This window comes from Acartia tonsa, chromosome 4 (genome assembly GCF_053477335.1).
Source record: "Acartia tonsa isolate MP-2025a chromosome 4, ASM5347733v1, whole genome shotgun sequence".
NCBI classification, from domain to species: domain Eukaryota; kingdom Metazoa; phylum Arthropoda; class Copepoda; order Calanoida; family Acartiidae; genus Acartia; species Acartia tonsa.
Window position 1 is genome coordinate 18540137 of NC_137263.1, and position 24170 is coordinate 18564306.

Below are 24170 nucleotides of genomic sequence, written 5' to 3' on the forward strand. Positions count from 1 at the left end.
GTGCTCAATATATGAAAAGTAAAGCTAGCACGATACTGCCCGAAGAATCAATAATAAAACTGTGTGTGTGTGTGTGTGTGTGTGTGTGTGTGTGTGTGTGTGTGTGTGTGTGTGTGTGTGTGTGTGTGTGTGTGTGTGTGTGTGTGTGTGTGTGTGTGTGTGTGTGTGTGTGTGTGTGTGTATGTGTGTGTATGTGTGTGTGTGTGTGTGTGTGTTTGTGTGTGTGTGTGTGTACCTACATAGAATGCCCCAAGCTACCCCCCCGTATGAGCAGTAATTGATAAGCTTAATGTTTTAAAGCGAAATAGACTGAAATAAAATCTATGACATTTTCCATTAAAGCGAAGCCAAATAGCTTCGAAAATATAAATGCTAAGTTTTTAATTAATATAACTATTCTGTTAGTGTCTAATAAGTAAAAAGATATAGGTATGTTTATTGAAAAAATTACAAAATTAGCAAATTATATCAAAACTTTTTATCCGACAAAAAAATTTAATTCTTTTTATTTTCGCCTTCCTTTTATTTGTCTGAAAGCAGCAGATCAGAAATGAAAGCAAAACATTCACCTCAAATAATAACACAAAGACTTTTTTTGCGCAAATTTAAAAGGCAATAAAGGCTTCCTGTGATATACAGTATGATCCGCAAAAAACGCCTCTTAGAGTGTAACCTTTTTGTTTTGGTATTGTTATGAAACAGATCAAATGCTGGATTAGAATTGGTTCTAAGCCATACTGAAAAATAATGTATTGTATAGTATTATAGACAATTTTTCAAGAATAATAAAATGAAAATTATAATTTTTATTTTGATATCCGCGGAAAGCTGTTTATTATACTATGCAATAAATAACTTTTTCAACATATAAAAAAAGAATATTTACGGAACACTTACAATTCTTCTGGTTTAATATAAAATAATGAACATCATGTAATAGCAATAAGGCGAGATATTTTTAAGTGTCATACTGTATATTTAAAATTTATGAAAGGAAATTGTTATTGAAAAAGCTGAATTAGTTCTAGCCTTATCTATTTCTTTTTTTAAAACTAATTTATAAAGACCAACTAGAAGCAATGAAGAATAAAGGCTACAAAATCTAAAGTTACTTATGGGTCATACTGTATATATAAAATTTATGAAAGGAAATGCTTATTCAAAAATGAAATTAGTTCTAGCCATACCTCTTTCTTTATATTTAACTAAGCTATACAACATAAAACAAACAAAAAACACTAATGTCTGTGCCTCAAGCTTTTACGGACTATGATTAGAATACCTAAGGTTTTTTTTGGGTATAGTCCCTTTCGTAACATCGCACCTTATGGGGCGATTCTTCGTATTTTTCACAGTAGCTTTTCTCCTATTTCTAGCCCCTTCGGGGTGCTCTAACCCTGCGGGGTCAATTACCTAACCCTGTGGGGCAATCACCTAACCCAATATAACCTAACCTAACCTAACCTAAAACAACCTATAAAAAGCCATTTTAAAAATACGACGAATCGCCCCTTATGGGGCGATGTTACGAAAGGGACTATTCCCGGTTTTTTTACTTGTAAAAGAGGGGGAAAGGGAGTTATCGGGTTAGAGTTTCCTTTTTTATTAAAAAATATTTCACAAGACTATTACAAATCTTCTCTGTGTCTCCAGTAAATAGGATAATAAATCATTTTAAACTTAAATGCAACAAAAATGGGGTCCCCAAAAATGTTTTAAATTCTAAAAATTTAATATTTCATATTTCAAAGCTTGCAAGCATATCCTCTTAAGCCAGGGAGGGAGGGGACATTGGATGGTTATTTAAATTAGTCCCTAAAGTTTTTAAAAAATGTTCTTTCATTATAAACATTGGAGACTTTTATTAACTCTTCATTGGTTTATTTAAACTGTCATTTTTCCAACTTTTCAACTAATAATTTAAATATACATATGGAGTAGTTTTGTTTGTCATAATTGGGAGTTTTCAATAATTTTCTCGCTCCTTGTCTTATCCCTTAAGATCCCTGTCTTGCACTAAAGTGGGCCCCAAGATTCTAACCACAAAGAACTATTTCTCACAAAGAGGTTTAACGTCCTTTTTCTTGTGAGAAAATGGCTCTAAAAATAATTAATTAATCCAAAGCTGCAGTTGAGAGTCTATATTTTTCTATCTAATTAAATCTAAATTGCTTTATTAAAAAAAGGTATATTAAATAAGCGGAACGATGAAATATGTATAAAAGACATGTACATCATAATTTTCTACAGGACCTATAAAACTTTCCTAAAAGCATCTTAAAATGTATACAAACAATTTCAGAGATATTAAACATATAATAATTCAATTTAGGATACTTTTTTGTCCTTTTGCATATTAAGATCTCGCTAACACTGAACTGACTGAGTTCTCCTTTTTGGAAAATGTTTCATGGCATGGTTTTAGGCTATTAATTTATTTTATTTAAGTCTTGAGATAGTTTAATTCCCCTCTTCAAAGAAATAGCCCCCTAGAAGCGCAGCTTCTAGTGAAGTATTAAAGTGTTTTCAAAAGTTCAATTTTACCGCGAATAAGGTAAAATAAAAAGAAGGAGATTACTGTGCAAAAAATTAAACCCAAACATTCAAGATTGAAATGGAATAAAATCATTGAATATCTGTAATACTCTGTGTGTAACAAGTTGTAACAAATAGAAAGCTAATCAATTAAATTTATATTTCTTGGTTTCCGCTCCAACTAACCCTTGCTAGCAAGCTATATTTATTTCATGTAAGCGACGCTTTTCTTCATTTTGGGTCGGTTCGTCCGTTCATCCGTTGTGGATAGCTATGGTCTTTAATCTAGAAATGTTAGAATCGTCCCGACGAATTCAAACTTTACACTATGATTCCTGCAGCAGTTTAAAATTTGAAAAGTGTGACAACTCTATAAATGTGTAAAGATATACGCCCTTATACTAAAGATTTACATCGGTTTTAATTATAGGGTTGCTGCGCTACTAAAAATAATATTTATACTTTATGCATCACTAAAGTGTGTAAAGCGGGGTGTGTCAAAATAAATTTATTGTTTGAAGAAAGGGGCATTGACAGCAATGGATGTATTAATACTTGGATCTTACGACAGATTTTCATGTTCTCATAAAATAACAATTCCACCCATCACCTCCCTGTAACCCATTCCCTTCCCATCTACTGGATAAACAAACTGGCCAATAAACGAGTTACATGTTAGTAAAATAAATTGAAGACAATTTTTCCTCTGTCATAATATCCACGTATATTCTATATCCATTGAAAGGGTTGTAACTAAAAGAATATGTGATAGATTAAAAATTATCATATTTTCATAGTTTTTTTTCCACAGTGATAGATATTAACACTAAAATAATCATTTTTCTCAGTTTTTTTTCACTGTGAAGGGAGGTATAGCTTAGATGATGTCAGTAAAAAGAAGATGTGATAGATTAATAATTATCACATTTTCTAGTTTTTTTCCACTGTAATAGTACTAAAATCATTATTTTCCCCAGTTTTTTTCACTGTGTAGGGAGGCATAGATGATGTAAGTAAAAAGAAGATGTGATAGATTATTAATTATCATATTTTCTAGTTTTTTTCCACTGTAATAGTACTAAAATCATTATTTTTCCCAGTTTTTTTTCCCTGTGAAGGGAGATATATATGATGTAAGTAAAAAGAAGATGTGATACATTAATAATTATCACATTTTCTCAACCAGATCACTTTTTTCATTCGTGTTTTCACAGTTAAGCACAAAAAATTTTTTTTTCCACATCAGTGCACATATGTAAATTTGGGTTGCTTTTTGTGGAAAAGGCATGTAAAAAAGATCTAGACAGCCCTCTAGGAGTAGTTTCCAAATGAATAACTGCCGTTGTGACTAAATGTTTTTTAAAAACTAAAGTAGGGGTTTTGTATTGTCTATAAACGGAAATAGTTAGTATTCTATCGTTTCAAAAATACAAGAATAAAATATTATTTATATTTACCAAAAAGAAATTGGTTTAAAAATTTGAACACCCGGAATACCTAGGTATATTCGTCTGTTTGTCTGGTTTGTGTCAAATCTTTACGCTAGATACAAAAAATTCACTCTACCTTGTTATAATATTTTAAAATAATAACTGCTGTTTTTTCTTACTCAAATATAATTGTTACTTACGTTGATGATTAAATATTTAGAATAATTTTTTTTCAATTGAAAAAATTTAACTTTAAAATAGTTTAATTAGCAAAAGAGAAATTTTTCAATAATGACCTTTTGTAGAAATTTCTAAATGATATTTCAATAAATTTGGGGATATGATAGAATTTATCCTTTTAAGAGTGAAGTAGTGTAGATATAAAACTTACTGCTCCGGTCATTGATTCATGTATGTTAGAATCGTCCTATCGAGTTCAAACAATCTATGATGATTCCTGTAACAGTTAGGAACAATTAAAAAAACATAGCAACTCAGCGGGCTGGTATAATTTGATCACATTTTTTTACATCAATTTTGAATAGTTATATAATCATTCTATTTATTTAATCTGTTGTAATATTGATTCCTAAAACGAATAGGCATAATGTTGAAAGCGAAGCTTCTCTATAGACAAGTTTTAAAATGTAAATATGTCTATATTAGGCATCCTGTACTGTAACATTTTGTGACATACATTTACAACATACATGCAATTTTTGTTTAAACTTCTGGGCCGTCTCTATATTTATTAATGTTCGTTTGTCTGACTGTTTTATCTACAGAGCTCTGCTTTCATGGATGTTGTCAACCTTGTTTATCCTTCAAGCTAAACACGCCGATAAACAGTAAAAATTTTACGATGAAGTTTAGGATCAAATGATTTAACCTTTGGAGTTTAATTGTTTTTATTAAATTCGTCACCGTGTGTGGCTTAATGTGAGAAGGAGCAGGCAGGAAGGGAACATTGGACTGGAAATTATTTTGGTTTCCAAAGTTTTATAAACAAACTTTCTCATTTGTTGGGTAAAAAATAAAAAAAGATAGCAGTTACAAACGAGAAGTGTCTAAACCTTTCCAGCAATCCTAATCAAGAAAGAGAGAGAGTATTTTCTTTTGTACATTTATTTACCATCCATTGTCTTATCTCTTAAGATCCCTGGTCAAGTCCTCTTTTCACATTTATACTAAAATAAAAACTAACCTTAGAAAATTCCTTTAAAAACTGTCTGAAATCTTTAAAAGATTAAGATCTGTAAAACAGTGCCTATTTGATTTATTTTATCTAAGAATATTAAATCAATGAGGTTAATATTTCTTTATATGAAAAGACAGTGAGCTAAATACAAAGGCGTAAGTTAACATTGTAAGAATTGAATAAATATTTGTTCAAAAGTGCTTACAAAAATATGATAATGACTTGAACAATATTCCACCTGCGTATATGTTATTATAGAAGAATGATTTTTGTTTTTGTTAAACCTCTCTTGTCAATAGTTTGTGTATCTTTGTGTAGGCTTTTAAATTTAAAGAGCTAGAGCCACGAACATATTAACTCATAGGGGGCGAGTTCCTTCTTTGACTTTAAGTGATCGTCCAAGGACCTAAGGGCAACGCGTTGCTTTATAACTTAGGGATTTAGGTTAATCAACATCAACTAATCAACATCAAATCTAAATTAGATTGCCTTTGCCTGTTAGTCCCAACTTATCATTTTTATGAATTGCGCCTGTTTATGGGCTAAGGCATTCCGTCTTTTTTTGTACCATAATTGTCATAAGTTACCAATAGTCTCTGATGTGGTGTTGTCTAGACTCAAACTCGACACTACCCCAACACAGCAAGCTAGCATTTATGACTCGTTTTATTGCTAATCTAAAATTATAAATTTTTTAAAACCATAGCTTTTTGAAATCATCGCAACTTGTCCCTATTTGATGGTGGAAGAGGTCAGAAAAATAGCCTAAAACCACTCCAAGACTTTTAAAAGCTTCCCTGAAAAGTACAACAAATTTAGAAAGCGTTTTCAATTCAAGCAAAAGATCTTCACTACTTTATATTATGGGATTAAGATAAGAATCTTGTTTTAAAAATACTAATACTCCCAAAAAATTCCCAAATCTATATAAATAGCGTAATAAAATATTAAAGAAGTTCATAAATAGGAAATTGCGTTTGTGGCTCTAACTAGTAAAGAAGAAAACAAAATTGAAATATCATACATACCCACATTCTTTTAAATTGACTTTTTATTCAAAAAACCCACGAACTTATATCATTATGTAAAAGGCCTGAAAAAAATGGATGGCCATCACAGAAAATGTTCATTTTTAGTGTTTATTTTTTATTAGGAAAAAAATCATCATTTTTGTGAAACTGATTATTGATTGAATATAAATTCTGATTTCTTTTCAAAATTAGATATCCTTTTTTGGTCTACCTTATAAAGGTCTAAAGCGTTCTTTTGTGAAATTCTAAATGTATGTATTACATAGACCTATCTATTTACATAGGTAAAATAATATCTGTTAGAAAGGCCTAACTATAAGGGAACAATTTCTTTGTCTGAGGGGGGGGGGTGTTGACATCAATTTCACCACTTTCTTACACGCCCCTATTTAGGTGTAAATAGACAAACACACATTTTTAAAATGATTACATCTTTTTAGCATTCTAGAAATCGACCTTTAAATATTATTTTTAAAATTTTTTCTGGTTTTCAAACTAAATTTAATTTAACATAAAATTAATCAGATTGGTCGATCTTTCCATTTATGGCATAAATTATATTTCTTTGTAATATTGAAATTACAGATTAAACAACAGCCATTCTAGAAATCTTAGATACATCTACACACACACAAACATCCTATTTCTTAATTGATAGAATTTTTGATTTATCTATTTGTAAAACTTTAATGAAAAAATATATACCTATTTATTTTTACAACTTCAATCAATAATTTGGAAGTAGCACATTTTAAAATCTTCCAACCGTTTTAAACAATTTAATCATAGCTTATTTGGCATCTTTATTTGGTACAAAAATAAGAAAAAGAATACCAAATTATTTTTGTTTAATTATTACTTGTTAGAAGGAATATTTCGACCAATTAAAACTATTTTGCCTATAACATTCAGTCAGCAAAAAATACTGGATGCATATAACATTTACTTTTCATGTTGCTCTTTCATTAGGGAAAGTATCCTCTACTTTAATACGTATTTTAATGGCAAAAGGTTGAAAATAAATGTTTAATCTTAAATAAAAAGAAACAGAATCTCTGTCTGTCTGTACTGAAGGAATCGATACGGTTCTCCTTTACAGTGTAGCTTCTTATAGGTCCTGGGAAGTTTTATAACTATTTTGGGGGAGGGTACCACCAATACTCCAAGAAATTCACCCTCGGAACCCCCCCCCCCTCCAAAAAAATATAAAATTGAATGTGGGGTATGTGTACTTCAATCCCCGTTCCCTCTTCACCTGAAGTGCTCCTAGAGGTCTTAAGGGGCGTAGCCGCTAGTGAATGATTTAAACTAAAAAACTTTCTTTCTTTTAAGTGTTAAACTAAACTTGATAGTAACCTTGATCTTTTTAGACATTTTTGTCAACATTACAACAAGTTTCACTGGACTTTGACCAAGGATTTTCAGCCGCAAATTGGTTTAATAGTAGCGGTTAAGCGGATAATGTCATAAAATATATTGATGCATATTTTTATTATCAGACATAATTTTTAATTATGGCAATTATCACCTTGTTTTTCGTAGCTTTAGTAATGGATATTTTACTACTTGGATGTTTTATGAGCTCTACTAATGTGAAATTTGCCGCGGGCTAAAACAACGATACCCTCCCCCCATCGCCTTTATTCTATACCCTTTCTTCCTACTGGATAAACGAACTGACAATTAAATGACAGGGGAAATAGCAACCTAAATTACCGTTATTTATCTCCTGTCCATTAATGTTGGTCTTTTGCAACTTAAAAGTGTTAAAAGGAGATTAATTTCAGTTGCAAGTAGGAATCAAACATTTCAAATTTCAAATGGCTTTTGGTGTTAAATTGATCTAAGTAATTTTAGAGAAGAAAAAATATGTAGAATGTCGTTGGTGAAACCATTGTTTTATCATGGAATGACACGAAGAAATTTTTAATTACTTTAATTTTCAGCGGAGAGAAAGGTTGTGTATCTTGTATGCTTTATGCGTTTACGTACGATTAACAGATAAAAACTAATTTTAATTTTTATATAGTTTAAATTTGTTTTGTTCAAATAGATATAGGATATATGTGGATAATATGGACAGGAAATTTTTTTTTGTCAATTTTGCTTGCTAATATGGACATCATTTGATGGTCAGGGAGGGGATGGGTGTATTGTTATTCCAACCAGCTGCGCTGAGCATCACTTTTTCAGAGTACATGAAAATCGGGTGCAACATCCAAGTAATAATAACACGATTAATACAGCTTAGATTTATGACTTTTAGAACGATTTGGCATGATTTTGATGTAACGCCGTAAATTATGTTTTTTCTTTCTTAATTTTTAAAGATACTAGAACCTACGTCCCTAGAGGCCTCTATGGGGTTGTGAGTCAACCCTTCCCCCTTTCAATTTTGTTTTAAAAAAGGTAGTGTCATTTCTCTTGGGAGGTTTGTGGTCAACTGCCCGAAAATAGTTATAGTTCCCAGGACCTATGGGAAGTTACACTAACAAAAGAGTATCATATTGGTTCAGCGGATAACGAGATCCTTCGCTACAGACAAAAAAATACCATACAAACAAATATAATTGGATAATTATTGACAAGAAATGGTAAAAAGGTTGAATGAAACATTTTTATTTGTACCACAAACTATTACACAACATGACCACTGTGTGGTTATTAAAGTAAAAGAATAGAGGGGTCACGAGTTATATATAACTCTGACCATGGGTTGGGGACCCTTTGCTGATTGGGTCTTTGAATATTAGCTAATATAGTCAGAAATATTATCACAGTCAAGTTGCTACAAAAGAACAGAAAGCAATTTGTTAGCAGACAAAAGAGACCCCACCACTTGGGCCAGGTAGTTGTCTCTACTATACATCTATAATAATACATTTATTGTGTGGTTAAAAGCATGGACACACATATTTAATATACCATAACATCATTTCAAATTTCTAATATTTTGCTAATTTTAAAACCTATAAAATTATAAATATATTGAAATTAACTTTTGTTATCAATTTTGTTGAATTAATTTTTGTTATTCAATATTGATTGGCTAAAACCACTCGACATATTCACTTTTAGAATCTAACAACATTTGAATATTTTAAAATTTTGCTTTCAAAAAGGTGCATACACAGAGATTCACAGGGGGGTTGTGAATAAAAGGGGAGGCAGGCTCTTTTATTTGAGTTTTAAGGGTTATTTTATCCCATTCCATTCGCCCAAGATAATCTATGTATATGCTAATAGCATTAGTTAGATGCATATTACTTTGTGTTTTTTTTTTTGGGGGGGGGGAGGAGAATGTGCTTACCAAAAATTAAGGATGAGGTTGGGAGGGACTGTCCAAACTTTTCAACCACTAATTCTAATATACATAAAGATTATTTGTATATCAATTTAACGTTCATTGATCCCTGGGATGAGGGTAAACTATTGTTAATTACACTTATCCCTTTAACTCTGCAATGACACAAGATATTTTATTTATTATACACAACAATTGCAAAAATGGAAGGTTTATATTACCAAGAGCAAAGCTCTTTATTGATTAACTTTAAATTTTGTTTAAATATGAGAATTAAAATCCTTAATTTTTTAAAGGTTGCATTCAACTTATTGAAAAAAAGCTATTATTATGCTTTTTTAGGTTGAGAAAAGTGTGCAGAAAAAAGTCATAGGATTTTCTCTTACTCCAACTATGGACACTTTTCACTAAATATTCAAATATTCAACAATAACATGACAAATTAAAATTTTATGTCAACATAAGTTCAACAATATTTTTTTTTAAATTAGAGGATTTATTATAAATTTTAAAAGCGAAAATTAAAAAAAAACATGTAGATATTCTTTAAAAATTTCTTGTCACATATTAACAATGTATATTTGAATTTATTTTATAGCTGTGCCACTTGGAACATGACGATTGTTGTAAATTGCATAATAGTAGGTTTCTATTCAAAAGACATGACATTCTTTCAATTAGAAAATTTTTAACTTTTATTGCAATTACAACACAATTTGTTCACGCTCTGCGACACGGGAGCACACGCATTTTTTTTCAAGTAGCGCAGTTACATTATAACTACGTGTATCTGGACGTATATCCGTCATTGTGACAGTGTAAATTGCATTTTATCTACTGAAACTTTCTTTGTATATATACGATATTAAAATATAGTCAGTGCAGAATTTTAATTTACAATTTTGAAATTACTTTCAGAAAGCTGCATTGCTAAATTATTTCATTTTTATTGTTGGCTGATTGCTTTGCCAGTTATGGACCTGAATCACTCTTGTTTTTCCTAATTTAGGCTCAGCTTTTCTATAAGTAAATGATTTCTTTATTCTTAAAAAAAATAGAATTTTCTATTGTAAGTTTATCTCAAAGATCTTTCAAAGGAAAGAACAAAATACAGAGAAAAATTTACATTTACAGGAACTCTTATGTAAATAACAAGCACAGCAACAATATGGCTTCCGCTGGAATAGAATAATTATATTTAGGTTTCTTTACCTTACTTTCATTTTATTTACAATATAAGAAGGGGGAAGGTGGAGATATAGATAAACCCTTTTGAATTATTTTTTTTCTACGTAGTTCCAAAGCTTTCAAAATTTGTTCTTTTGATAACTTTGACTGACGTTCTAAGAGACCCAACAGTGATAGAGTAGCTTTGCAAACAAAGAACAAAGATGGTTTGTTTCAGGGATCTAAAGGGAAAAGACAATGTACAATAAATTGAAGCACAATCCCAATGATGATACACAAAATTACCCCTACAGTGGATTACAATTAGTGGTTGAAACGTTTAAACACTCAACTAAATGACCCACCAATCAAAATTCAATAAAGTCCCCAAAGTTGCTATGCAAACGAATAAGAAAACGTTAATAAAAACTTTGGGGACTGCCCAATGTCCTCTCCCTCCCTGGTTTGTTTGTTGGTATTCAGTGTATTTAGAATTGAAACTTGAGACGAGGCTTTTACAGTTTTGTTTCATCTTAAGGATATCTCATTTCTTTACTATGTATACAAAAAAAAACAAGGATGACAACATCCATAAGTAGCAAAAATCAAGAAGCAGACGTTTAGTGTTAATAGACAGTAAAGATATAGAAAATCACAAAACCTTTGTATAATTATTTCTTTTGTAGCATAACTGACGGACGGACCAACGGACTTGATGCTCATTGTTACAAGGGGAATTTTGGCTAAAACTTTCAGTCATCTATCTTAAATAGTATCCAAGAAATTCAAATTTTCCATACATAAACATAATCTTTTGTTAGAAGCAGTTAGTATGTTGTACAACTTGCGTAATAGCAAATTTCTTTTTGGGTTACTTATCTAGATGCTACGCTTATAACATTGTGCCTTTTAATTTCTTTTACTTACATGATACAATTTGAATATATTATTATTGTTCTTAAGTCATGATTTAGCCTCAATACAATTCTACTAAAGCCTTCAACTAAAGATTTTTATTTTTTCTACATGATATGTCCTACCATTGTTTTAGAAATTATGATTATTTAAAAAAATATTACAATGCCTTTTAATTTTTCATACATATTATTTACAGTACACCAATTCAAAATTATGTTAAGAAAGTTAAAAATGAAAAATGACTCCACGTGACAACCAAACACCCTTTCACTTCAGTTTAGTTTTAGTTTTTAAAAGAAAAAGTAAACTTTTTAAAAATTTCTTCAGAGAGTAAATTTGATCTTTAAAAGCTTAATCTAAAACCATTGTTTCCTTAAACCCACCCCCCCAAAAAAAATATTTTCGTTGGTCTTTCATTATATTTTTTCATTAATTTTCAACTCAAAAGCTAATTTATATTTTATTTTTAGATTGTTGATGTAGAGAGGTGATGATTGTAGAAACAATGTGATGTCAACATAGACAAATTATATCATGTAGAGTCACCATAGACAAAATATCCTCCACATAACCTCTACACCTCATCATGGAGAGACAAATTCCTGATGTTTTTAACATATTTGCTTTAGGTAAGTTTTTCTTTATTTTATCCTTTTTAAAAATGCCTAGTTTATCCAAAAAAGCGTTGAAATCTGTAAGGTTATAGACGTAACTTCTCTAAAATTTGAGGTATGATCGTACGTCCGACCGCGGTCGAAACTTAAATGAAATTTTTTTGATGTTTAATGTATATTCTTTTTTGATGACCAAACTAGAAATTATTGATTAACAGGGAGGGAGCAGACATTGGGCTGTTTGTTACACTAGTTCCCAAAGTTTTATGATAACATTTTCGTATTCGTTTGCATAACAACTTTGGAGACTTTTGTTAGATTTTGATTGGTTGGTTTGTTAAGTTAAGTGTCCAAACGTTTCAACTATTAATTGTAATCTATAAAAAGGGACAATTTTGTGTATCATTATTGGGGTTGTACATCAATTTATCGGTCATTGTCTTATCCCTTAATATATCTGTTTGATGATTAATGATTAATACCTAGAAAATGTAAAATAATTAAATGTATTAATTATTATGATATTGATTGTATACCTATGGACATAATTATTCTCGATGTATTTATGTCTGACATTTAGATGATGTACCGTTCTTGGAACTTGGTTAAAGGCAAAGAAACAAATAAATCTGGCACTAACAACAAATACGCAAAAAATCTATTTATTTTCTTAACTTTTTTTGACTTCTTAATATAGAAAAAATATATTTTTAACAAGAACGACATTTTCCATATAAACCAAGGCTCATTATTTATTATCGGATCCTATACGTTACAAAGGAACGTACAGACCATCCTTAATTGTAGAAAAGCTTCACTTTGAAAATATTTCTGAAGCAGTGTTCAAAATATGTACATTGGATAAAGGATTTAAAAGGCATGAAATTCTTATAAAGCGAAGATTATAAACGCTTGATACAAAATATATTACATGGGGTTTATTCTAGGGGTGAGTGTGTGGGGGTAGGGGTGGGGGGGATTGACCATGGGGCACCATCGCGATGGTATTCTTGTTGTAAATATGGTCAAACTTATCATATACTTACATCTTAAATTCAATAAATGGATATAGGATATATGTGGATATATTAACTGGGGGAAATTTGTCGTCAATTTAGCTTGCTAATATGGATATCATTTATTGGTCAGTTTGTTCATCCAGTAGAAGGGGAAGGGGATGGGGTATTATTATTTTAGCCAGCTGCGAGTATTACTTTATCAGAGTGCATGAAAATCTGGTTCAATATCCATGTAATAATATATCGATTATTCAATACAACTTTGGGAGAAAAGGGAAAGTGGTGATAGGAAGGTATAAATATACAATACAGGGTGCAAGGAAATGAGTTTAAATACTACTAAATTGAAAATTAAATTAAAAATTTACATCTGGAATTTAGCAAAATTTTTCAATGTGTTATTAAACGCCAGATTTGATTTTCATTATGACTTTGACGCTTTTTATAGTGTCTAAAAAAAATTACGTCATACCACCTACCCATTGGTCAATTAAATGTATACTGGCCTGCTCTAGGTTATTTAGTCTGTGTATTGGCCTATCATTGGTTATTTGTATTGTATGCTGTCATTTTCTTTATAGGCACTATAAGGAGCTTCTTTGATCTTAGATTAAGTCTATTTTATTCTGTGAACTTTGGAATGTACATATTTAGTATTACGAGAAATACGAGAGAAATTATTTACAACCAGCCACTCACTCACACACACACACAATCACACACACACCCAATCGCAGGCCTATTAGAATAGCGGCATAGGTGGAAGGGTTTGAGAGTAAAATGGCCTTATGTGTTGAAAAGAGAGAAAGAGAGAGAGAGAGAGAGAATAGAAATTGATTTGACCTATTCAGATAGAAGCTAAATTTGCTCATAAAAGAAAGTTATTTTAGCTATCATTATATAAGTCCTCTATACAACATGTTAAACTTAGAAGAATTATGCTGACATACAATTATTTATATTATTTTAAGCCATTCTTTAGATCATCGATTATTTGTTTTTGTAATGCTTATACGTCTTAGGTTATATATTTTTTATATTCACTTCAAAATAAAGATTGCCCTTTTTTTAAATTTTCTTAAAAACAATCTTACATATGGTTATAACTTTAAGGAGCTTAGAATGGCGCTTGTAAGTCAAATTTACATGAGGAAGGGGGGGGGGGGGTATGAATTACCCGAACTATATAATTTTGTGTGAAATTATTAAAAAAATGGGAGGGGGGGGGGGCGTGTATTACTTACGACACCCCCAACCTTTTTTTATTTTAAATATGAAAAGGTAATTTAAAATTTTAAAAGAGACTTAATCTCTAAAAGACGAGCATATAGTTTTACAGTTGATACGCTACTCAAATTTGAAATGTAAGTCTGTAAAATTTTTAATTCCAATAGTATATAATTATAAATATATATAATTTGTAATTAATATTTGTTGGTGTAATAATATGATTAATATTATCATAATTACTTATCAGTTATTATGACCGATCTTTTCATATAAACTTAATTAAACATAGTGTAATTATGAATTATATTAAGGTTATTTGTATTGGAAATTCTCAATTCATACACCGAGTAATATTCATAGCATGCGAATTAATTTTAGAATTACTGAAAGATTTTTTTGACAGAAAGCGATTTAATGTAATGATTTTTTGGTTTATAGAATAAAATATCTCATTTATCTGAAGAGCCATATTTGAATCTTAATAAAAGTACCCAAAGATATTCAGGCATAAAACTTTGGGTACTAGTATAATTTACGTTTTAATGTCACGCCCCTCCTCCCCCTGCGTTGATCTATATAATTCTTCTTCTATTTAATTCGCATCTAGGGTAAGGAGTTGGGGGGTTAGGGCTATTCCAATTCTAAAAGTGTTTAACATATATAATTTTGTCTGTTTCTCCATAAAAGGATTTAGACCAATTGAACTAGCTCTGCAAATGCCAGGGAGGGGGAGGACAATGATAGTTGATAGTTATTTATCGCAACGTATTATAGACACCTTTCCGTGGATATTAAAATAAAAAATTACCAATTTTAAACAAGTTTTGTTGTACCCGAGGGGCCGAAGGCCCGGGATAACAAAACTGGTATAAATTTTATGATTTTTATTTTAATATTTGTAAAATATTTAATAGCTACCTCAGGCAAAATTTTGGATATGAATGAAATAATATCTTCAATTTATCCCTCCCTGCTATACACTTACAATAAAACTTTTATGGATAAATTTCTTAATTCGTTGGCTTAAAAACTACTACTCCTTGCTTCCCTGGAAAATAATGTTCTATCGTGCTCTACCTTTTCTTGGACGTATTGGGGTTTAATCAGGAATGGGGGGAACATAATTGGGAGTGTATATCAATCTATTTTACATTGTCCTATCCCTTTTTTGTTCCTATGTTATATGTATTAAAAGTTTATACAAAAACCATAAGTTTTAAAACAAGTAATTTAAATGTATGTTTTTATATTAATTTTGTAGACCCCCTTGATCTAAGGGAACTAAAGGGATAAGACAATAGCCGTTAAATTGATGAACATCCCCAAAATTACTCCTTCTGTAGATTTCAATTATTGGTTAAAACGTTTTGGACACTGGACTTAATGAACCAACCAACTATAATTTTTAAAAAGTCACCATAGATGTTGAGGCAACGAATAAGAAAACGTTATTATTAAACTTTGGGGTCAAGTGTAAAAAATATCCCTATGTTCCCTTCCTCCCTGCCTCGATCCACATATGTATGCCCACACAATTCTTTTTTGTCTATAGTATATTTGCAATACATTAGTAAAACATAAAAGATATGGTGTTCAATTATGTCCGCAAAAAAGACTGTTTTGTTTTCTTTCTTATGAATATACTTTAAAAGTAAAAGATTTGCTAGAAATATAAAAAAATCTAACCCTCTGTGGATACATCCTCCTAATAACGTGTAATGCGAATTGATATGATATATTTGATATAACGTTGGTATTATGATAGTAGAAAAATTAACGTCAATTTAGGTTGCTATAATTTACATAATTTATTGGTCAGTTTGTTAATCCAGTAGGAGTGGAGTATATGGGGTAAACAGGTGGATGAAGAGGATCGTTATTTTAGCCCAATACAGTTTTACTTTATGCATGTACAATTACATGGACTTCTCTTAAAAATCATTTTATTGTTTAACATATTTCTTTTCGTGCAGGGTGCTCAAAACCCCGGGCTGCATTATTCAAATGGGGCTCTTCTAAACTTTACATGACATAACCCACCTTAAAGTATGCTTCAATAATATGTTTTTTTCTTCGAAAAGTTAATTTGTGGTGCAAATATTAAAGTAAAAGAATAGATGGGCACAAGCAATATATATCCTACCCTGTGCCGAATTTCAATTTGGTCTTCGAATTTCAGCCAATAGCGTCGGAAGTATTAACACAGCCAGGTCGCTACAAATACATTTGCTAGCAGAAGAAAAAGGTCCCCATTACTTAGGCTAGTTAGTTGTCTGGGTTACATACATATCTATACTTATACATTTATTGTGCAAATACTTTATGGCGAAAACTATACTTTTTAAAAGTTCTTCATTATATTTAAGTGAGAACTGCGGCACACTAAAGATATATTATGGGCTAGATATGGGGGAAATGGAAGGGAGTTTTCTAAATGTTTAAAAACACGCAACAAGAAATAAAATTCAATGTAATTTATTTTGGGGTCATGTGTGGTATGAAAGGTGAGAGAAAGGCTTTCACAGCAAAAACTTTTTTTTTTACAATCCTTTGTTTTTAGTAGTGCAGCTATAATACAAATAGGCAAGCAGGGTAGGGGACATTGAGCAGTTCTTTACTTTAGTCCCCAAAATAACGATTTCTTGTTTGTTGGCTTCACAACGTTTGGGACTTAAATTAGGTTTTAAGAAGTCCAAACCAAACGTTTCCAACCACTAATTGTAATCTATAGAAGAGGTAATTTTGTGTATCACTATTGGTGATGTACATAAATCTATTGTCTTATCACTTTAGATCCCTGATTGCTAATTATGTTAGCCTGTTATTTTTGTGCTACTGATGGATATGGTTATCCTTGTTTTATATTTCAAAAAATTGAATTATATGCAAGTGATTTTATTCTCACGTATTTAAAATGTAGGATTTAAATAGAAAATGATAAATATATGATTTTGAAAAAAATCAAAGTCAAGATTTCAAATGTTTTAATTTTCTTGGACCAAAAATTATGTAGGATATTTTCTTGTGTATATGTGTGTTACTTTAAAGCTGTTAAACTGTTTATCTAATAGTTAATTCTGTCGCTATGCAATTTAAATGGATATGTCGACTATATGGCTTCAATAAAAAGTGATCATGGCTGATATATTATCGACATGATCATATTTTAATGACATTATGAACTACACAATTATTTTAATAATGTAAGGGACGCAGCCGCTAGTCTAAATAAAATAACAATAAGCCTGTATGTGGGGCGACCTTTCTTTATGGAAACAAAAAATCATTTCTTTTAATTATCCATTGTTATAAGTTTTATTACAATCATACAAAATTTTTAAAATGAAAATATGCTGAGGAAAATGAATTTCAAATTTAAAACTTGCATGATAATTAATTGAACAATGTCAAGTTTGTCCTTATAGAGCGAATTAATAATATTACGAAAAATTAAGGACAACAATCTGTTATATGGTAAAATGTAAAATTATTACCAGCTTGTGTAATCAGTATATTGAAATAGGTGACGGACAGACAACGAGGCCCTAATAACAGAGTGGCTACGCCGCTAATAAAATATGATAATATTATAAGCAATTTAAAATCAATGTACATAGTTTCTCGGGAGGAAATTAAAATAATTATTATTAATTAGTTTTAATTTAAAAACATCACCTAACTTATTTCCATATTATTAGGAATTACTTTAAAATATATAAATAAATAAATATTTTTAACCTGTAGGTCCCATATTTGCAAGGATCTTAAGGAATAAGGAATTTAAGTATAGATTATTATAAACAAAATTACCCCTTCTGCAGAAGAAAATTCTGGGTGGATAAGTTTTGACGCTGCTAGTCTTAAACTGACATCATTAAATCTAATAGATGTATATTTGTCAATAAGTACATAGGTGTATAATTGACAAATTAGAAATTAAATGTACGTATTTTTGTCAATATGTAGGTGTATAATTGACAGCAAAACTGTGAATATGACAGTGCAATAACTGTATTTTTGTAATACCACCTAAAAATGCAGGTGTGAATTTGACAGTAAAACTGTGTTTATGACATCAAATCCCTGTGTTTATGACAGAATTATCACTGTATTTTTGCTAGTGGTAAATCTGCCATGTACCCTTACTATTATCTTGTGTAGATATAATAAAAGCACAAAAGTTGTACAGATCATAACTTAATGTTTTAGTAAACAGAGAATGATTGTGGTTAAGACACCACAAGGGCCATGCAGGGATCTAAAGGGATAAGACAATGGATAAAAATTTGATGTACGTCCCCAATGATGATACACAAAACCTTTCCTTCTGTAGATTACAATTAGTGGTTGAAACTTTGGACTCTTAACTTGATGAACCAACCAATTAAAATTCAATTAAAGTCCCTAAAACTTTGGGGACTAGTGTAATAGACAGCCCAATGCCTCCTCCCTCCCTGAGGGCCAGGGGTGTGGTTTCCACAAACATTTTACCAGTGACAAAATTAGGGGGAGAAGGTGGTACAGAGAACGCCCCATTTGTGGTTGTAGGCAGAGAAAACTTTAGGGGCACCGGAAATTGTAATGATCTGCGGGATTGCACGTATATTTACCCAAAGATCTTTGGGATATACAATATTGTTTAAAATGTTATGAAGATTGAAAATATAAGGTTGGGGTAAAGAGGTTTTTACCCCCCTCAAACTTTAAAACCCCTCATTTTAACCCCCTTTAAATTTTCAAAAATACATTAGATTAGAAGCAAAAAAACGATTATGAAAAATAATAGACATAAGCATTACTGTATATGATTTAGTAATGGATATATAATATACGTAGATATTATGACAGGGGACAATTTGTCGTCAAATTAGATTGCTAATATGGACCACATTTATTGGTCAGTTCATTCATCCAGTATGAGGACAGGGGAATGGGGTAAAAGGTGTGTAAGGAGGTATCGTTATTTTAGCCAGCTGCGAGCATCAGAGAACATGAAAATCTGGTGCAACATCCAAGTAATAATAAATCCACTAAATTATAAGATTATTTGTATGTAGTAAAGTTTATCTTTCCTTGTATTATGTCAATTTTATGATAATTTTGACACTTTGTCATGTAGTTTGTAACGCATCTAGCTTGACAGATTGCCATAACTAGAATTATTTTCACAAACTTTTAATCTATAGAAACTTTTATAACTCTTTGCTAAATTTTTACATAAGCGTAGCTGTGCTTTAAAATTTGACGAAAAAATTTTACCAGCAAACCTTTTTTAAAAATCCAATAAGATCTTTGCATCTTTCCATTACATTGCTAATAATGGAAGTATAAACATTTTTGGAGATTTTTGAATTTTAAGAAATCCCTAAATAAACAATTGGGCCTAGTTTCATATCTTTTACTGATTCAGTGACCACAGTGCCTTCGAAGGTGCTTTGACTTAAGTGTCAGAACCTAAATTGGGACATAGTGCATTTAATTACCCTAGGTTAGGTAACTTCATTTCACTTTTCAAAAAAATCTAAAATGCAGCGGTTTTTGAGAAAATTAGATTTAAAAATTTCTAGTTAAATTTTCACCCACTAGGAGTTACCGCATAATCATGACAAGAAAATCAAAGATTATTTATTTAATATTTTGAACAACTTTGCTTTTATAAAGTCAGTCATAAAACCTCCATATATATGATTTATTTAAGGCTGAATTTCTGTGACCTTAGCAAAGCAATTGATAAAAATAGCCATTAATTACATCACTTCAGGAGTGGTTTTATGAAGAAATTTATTAGAGCAAACTTGTTCAAAATTAAAAATAAATAATCTTTGCTTTTCTTGTTATGATTATACGGTAACTCCTAGTGGGTGAAAATTGAACTTGAAATTTTCAAATTTAATTTTCTCAAAAACCGCTGCATTTTAGATTTTATTGAAAAGTGAAATAAAGTTACTTAACCTAGGGTAATGAAATGCACTATGTCCCAATTTAGGTTCTGACACTAAAGTCAAAGCACCTTAGAAGGCACTGTGTGACGTGCATATATTGTATATACGTTGTAGAAATAGAAATAGGAGAGAAGAATTATATTGTGAACCCCTTTTTCGTAAATCTGACAAAGGAACTCCTCCAGCTGACAAAAAACTTTAAAATTTTTCGAGTATATAATTTCTAGAAAGCTAACTTTATATTAAGGAATTCAACAATTCATAGCTAACTTATTAAAGGATTTGTAATATGCTTTACACTATACTAGAAAATAAATTTTAACACGATATAATTTACGTGAGAAAAGCTCTATCTTAAGAAATGCGACTATTTACAGCTGACTCTTTATATGAACAAAATGAAAAAAATATGCCATTTCCCTTTCCCATATGTGTACAGTGTATACACAGTACAACGCTAGGTCCTGTTAAAAACGTAACGAACGTACTGTTGTATTGCTATTTGTTGTTATTTTATTTTTATATAATTTATTTCAAGGTAAACATGAAACAAACTATGAATTTATGTATTTTAAATGTTTGTAATAGATATGAATTACGAATTAAAGAATATAAATCATGTACATTTGAAGTCCGAGATATTATTTTTTTGTTTTAATAGAAACTCAAGAAAAAAATATGATTTTATTAACTTAAATTCATAGAGGGATTTTTATTATTTTACAACGATTGCAATAGATGAAGCTTATTAATTATTAATGCACAGATAAAACAAAGATGTGAAACAACAATATGAAGGCAGTACTTCATGTGATGGACTTGATTCGAGTAAAAGTTGAAAGAACAGCTCTAATTAACTCTAATGAAAAAACTAGAAAACTTCAGTTTAATTCAACCAATGAGATTTCATATATGCTCCGATGCGATTCATTTATTGGCTCAATCAGACATTACCTCTCTTTCTTAGTACCTTTATTGTTGTAGAGTGATCTAATAGAGCATCTACGCTACTGAAATACTTAGGAAAATAAGAAAAATAATTGTGAACTAACAAGTGGCTTGCCATCAGGTAGGAAGGAAACAATTAATAAATTTACAACCCCTTTTCCCTCTCAAAAATATCTGCTTTGAAAAAACTAAACTTCAGACGCAGACATAGACATATGTATAGTTTCCCACATATCTGACCTAATGCTTTCCATACAAAAATTGAAATAGCCCAAAAGGATCCCAGGAACTAGCGGCTACGCCTCTAGAAGCCTCTAGGGGCACTTAAGGTAGGAGGGGAAAAGTCGACCTCATCCCATTATAATTTGAGTAACAAAAGAGTTAAAAAAAAATTTTTTTTTTTGGGGGGGGGGTGAACACACCCTACTCAAAATAGTTTAAAACCTTCCTAGGACCTATAGGAAGATTCACTGTAAAGGAGAACAATATCGGTTTAGCGGTTAGCGAGATCCTTCGGGACAGACAAAAAACGCTTACTACTTTATATAATAGGATAATACTTTTTCTTTTCGCTATTTATGAATTTTGCCTTTCTTTTTAATACTTATGCTTATACATAAATATATGATAATCCGAGGGTTTTATAATTAGGGTGTATAGATAGGCCCGTGCTATTTGTTAGCAAAGAGACATCCTAGAGTTAACAATCAGGGAGGGAGGGGACATTGGGCTTTTTATTACACTAGTACCCAAAGTTTTATAATAACGTTTTCTTATTCGTTGGCTTAACAACTTTGGGAACTTTTATTGTATTTTGATTTGATGGTTCATTAAGTTGAGTGTTAACATTTAAACCACCAATTTTAATCTACAGAAGGGGTATTTTTTGTTTGATTCATTGTCTTATCCCTTTAGATCCCTGGTTAACAATGCTTAATTCTTTTATGATAAAATTTCTTAACTTCTCACACTTTCTTTTTTATTCATACATAGTAGCAGGATGTCTGTCAGTCCGGTTAGAGCTTATAGCCTTGCTGACCGCTGTATCGATTAAGAGAGAGAGAGAGGGGACAATGGGCTTTTTATTACACTAGTCCCCAAAGTTTTATAATAACGTTTTCTTATTCGTTAGCTTAACAACTTTGGGGACTTTTGATTGTTTGATTCATTTAGTTCAGTGTAATTTTGTGTATGCATCTCACTTGAATATATGTATTAACCTGTATAAAAAAGAAAAGATTGAAATTTGGGGGATCAGTTTCCCCTACACCCCCCCCCTCCCATGCACACAATTCTATATAGTGCTCTAGAGGCCCCCAGGGGCTTAGCCGAGCTAATAACAATGAACTAGACAAGCAAAGACATCTTAATTGAATCGACAAACCATATTTGTGTAAACACATTTTAATAAAGTCATTCACATATGTTTGGCTACACAAGACTCTTAACTCAAATATACATAACAGAAAGGTGTTCATTTATTTCCGCACAGATACGCTTGTCGATATTGAGATGTAGTTCATTTCGCGGTAAAATGCTCCTGGTAACGATCATCTCTAAAAATGTAAAGGCTGCTAACGGACAAACGGTTGAACGTTTAGATTATTTATGGCCTTTTTACTCAGCTTAACATGGCGTGCGGGAATGATATGTACGTTTAGCCGTTTAACAACTAGCAGACGTTATATAGTTCGTATAATTTTGTAGATAATCGTTACCAGGAACATTATACCGTGAGCTGCACCGGATCCGAATCCTGTTCTGTCGACATAAAATTTCATGATTTTGCATTTTATTACCATTTCAAAGTGGTTTTTGTTTCAAAGAGATGCCGTTATTTCTTTTCTATGCTATCATAATAATGTGAAAACAGGTTCATTTGCGTAAACTATCGAACACCAGACAGAACAACCATCCATAATTGGAATTATGCTTTTAAGGCAAGCAAGGAATAAATTAAGATATTCTTCAATATTTAGCCAATTTTTGTAATAGTTTCATGTTTTTATACCATTATGATAAGGATAAATAGATATAAAATATACGTGGATATTAACACAGGGGAAAAATATCCGTCAATTTAGGTTGTTAACATGTACACTACGTATTGGTTAGCTCGTTCATCCAATAAATAATTCGCTACTTAAGGACATAATTGTTCTTGTATCTTAATATCTGATTGCTATTTAAAAATCTTTGTTTTCCAAATTAACTTGCAAATCGTCAACACTAGTGTCACATTTCACGTTAGCAACCCTTTTTAACAGCACAGCAAAGGTATAACAAGAGTATGTCCGTCCGTGTGGCAATCCGTATTTTAGATTTCCTGAATTTATAATTATATTTATTATAGTTCATTTAATTCTACCTAATTTTTTTCATTTTATCTACTATCTTGTTTTTGGAATAACAGTTTGGTGTTCTTTTTATCAAAGCTATTGTTGATTTATATGGAACCGAGTAAAAGTGTCTGACTCTGATTATGACGTAAAAAAGTTAGCCAATGAGAAGCCACTATAAATTTTACCATTGCATTGGTCAATTACAGTGTATACTAGCCTCTCATTGGCCAATTTTTTTTACGTCATAATCAGAGTCAGACACTTTTACTAAGTTCTTTATATGTTGCACTACAATTACCCTTGGTACAATTTTATAATTTCATCTTGTCCAGCTAAAAACTAAATATTTTCTAAATTTATGGAACAAAATTAGACATCTCAATATTTATAGCTTCTACAGGTTCAGTTTTAAATTTTTTTTTTGAAACTAAAAAAGATAATAATACTCTTATCATTCATTTTGATTGTCAAATTAAATACCATATTGTAAAA

General features: G+C 30.8%; 1 protein-coding gene across 2 annotated transcripts in view; it reads left to right on the plus strand.

Annotated features, from left to right (window-relative positions):
• The window catches only part of LOC145318025 (uncharacterized), a 120463-nt gene that overhangs the window by 37175 nt on the left and 59118 nt on the right, over positions 1–24170 (plus strand). For both annotated transcript variants that reach the window (XM_080159339.1, XM_080159338.1), the window contains exon 2: positions 12054–12212. In XM_080159339.1, coding sequence (XP_080015465.1) covers positions 12170–12212 — 43 coding nt within the window. In that variant the 5' untranslated portion in view covers positions 12054–12169. The remainder of the gene's footprint in view (positions 1–12053; positions 12213–24170) is intronic.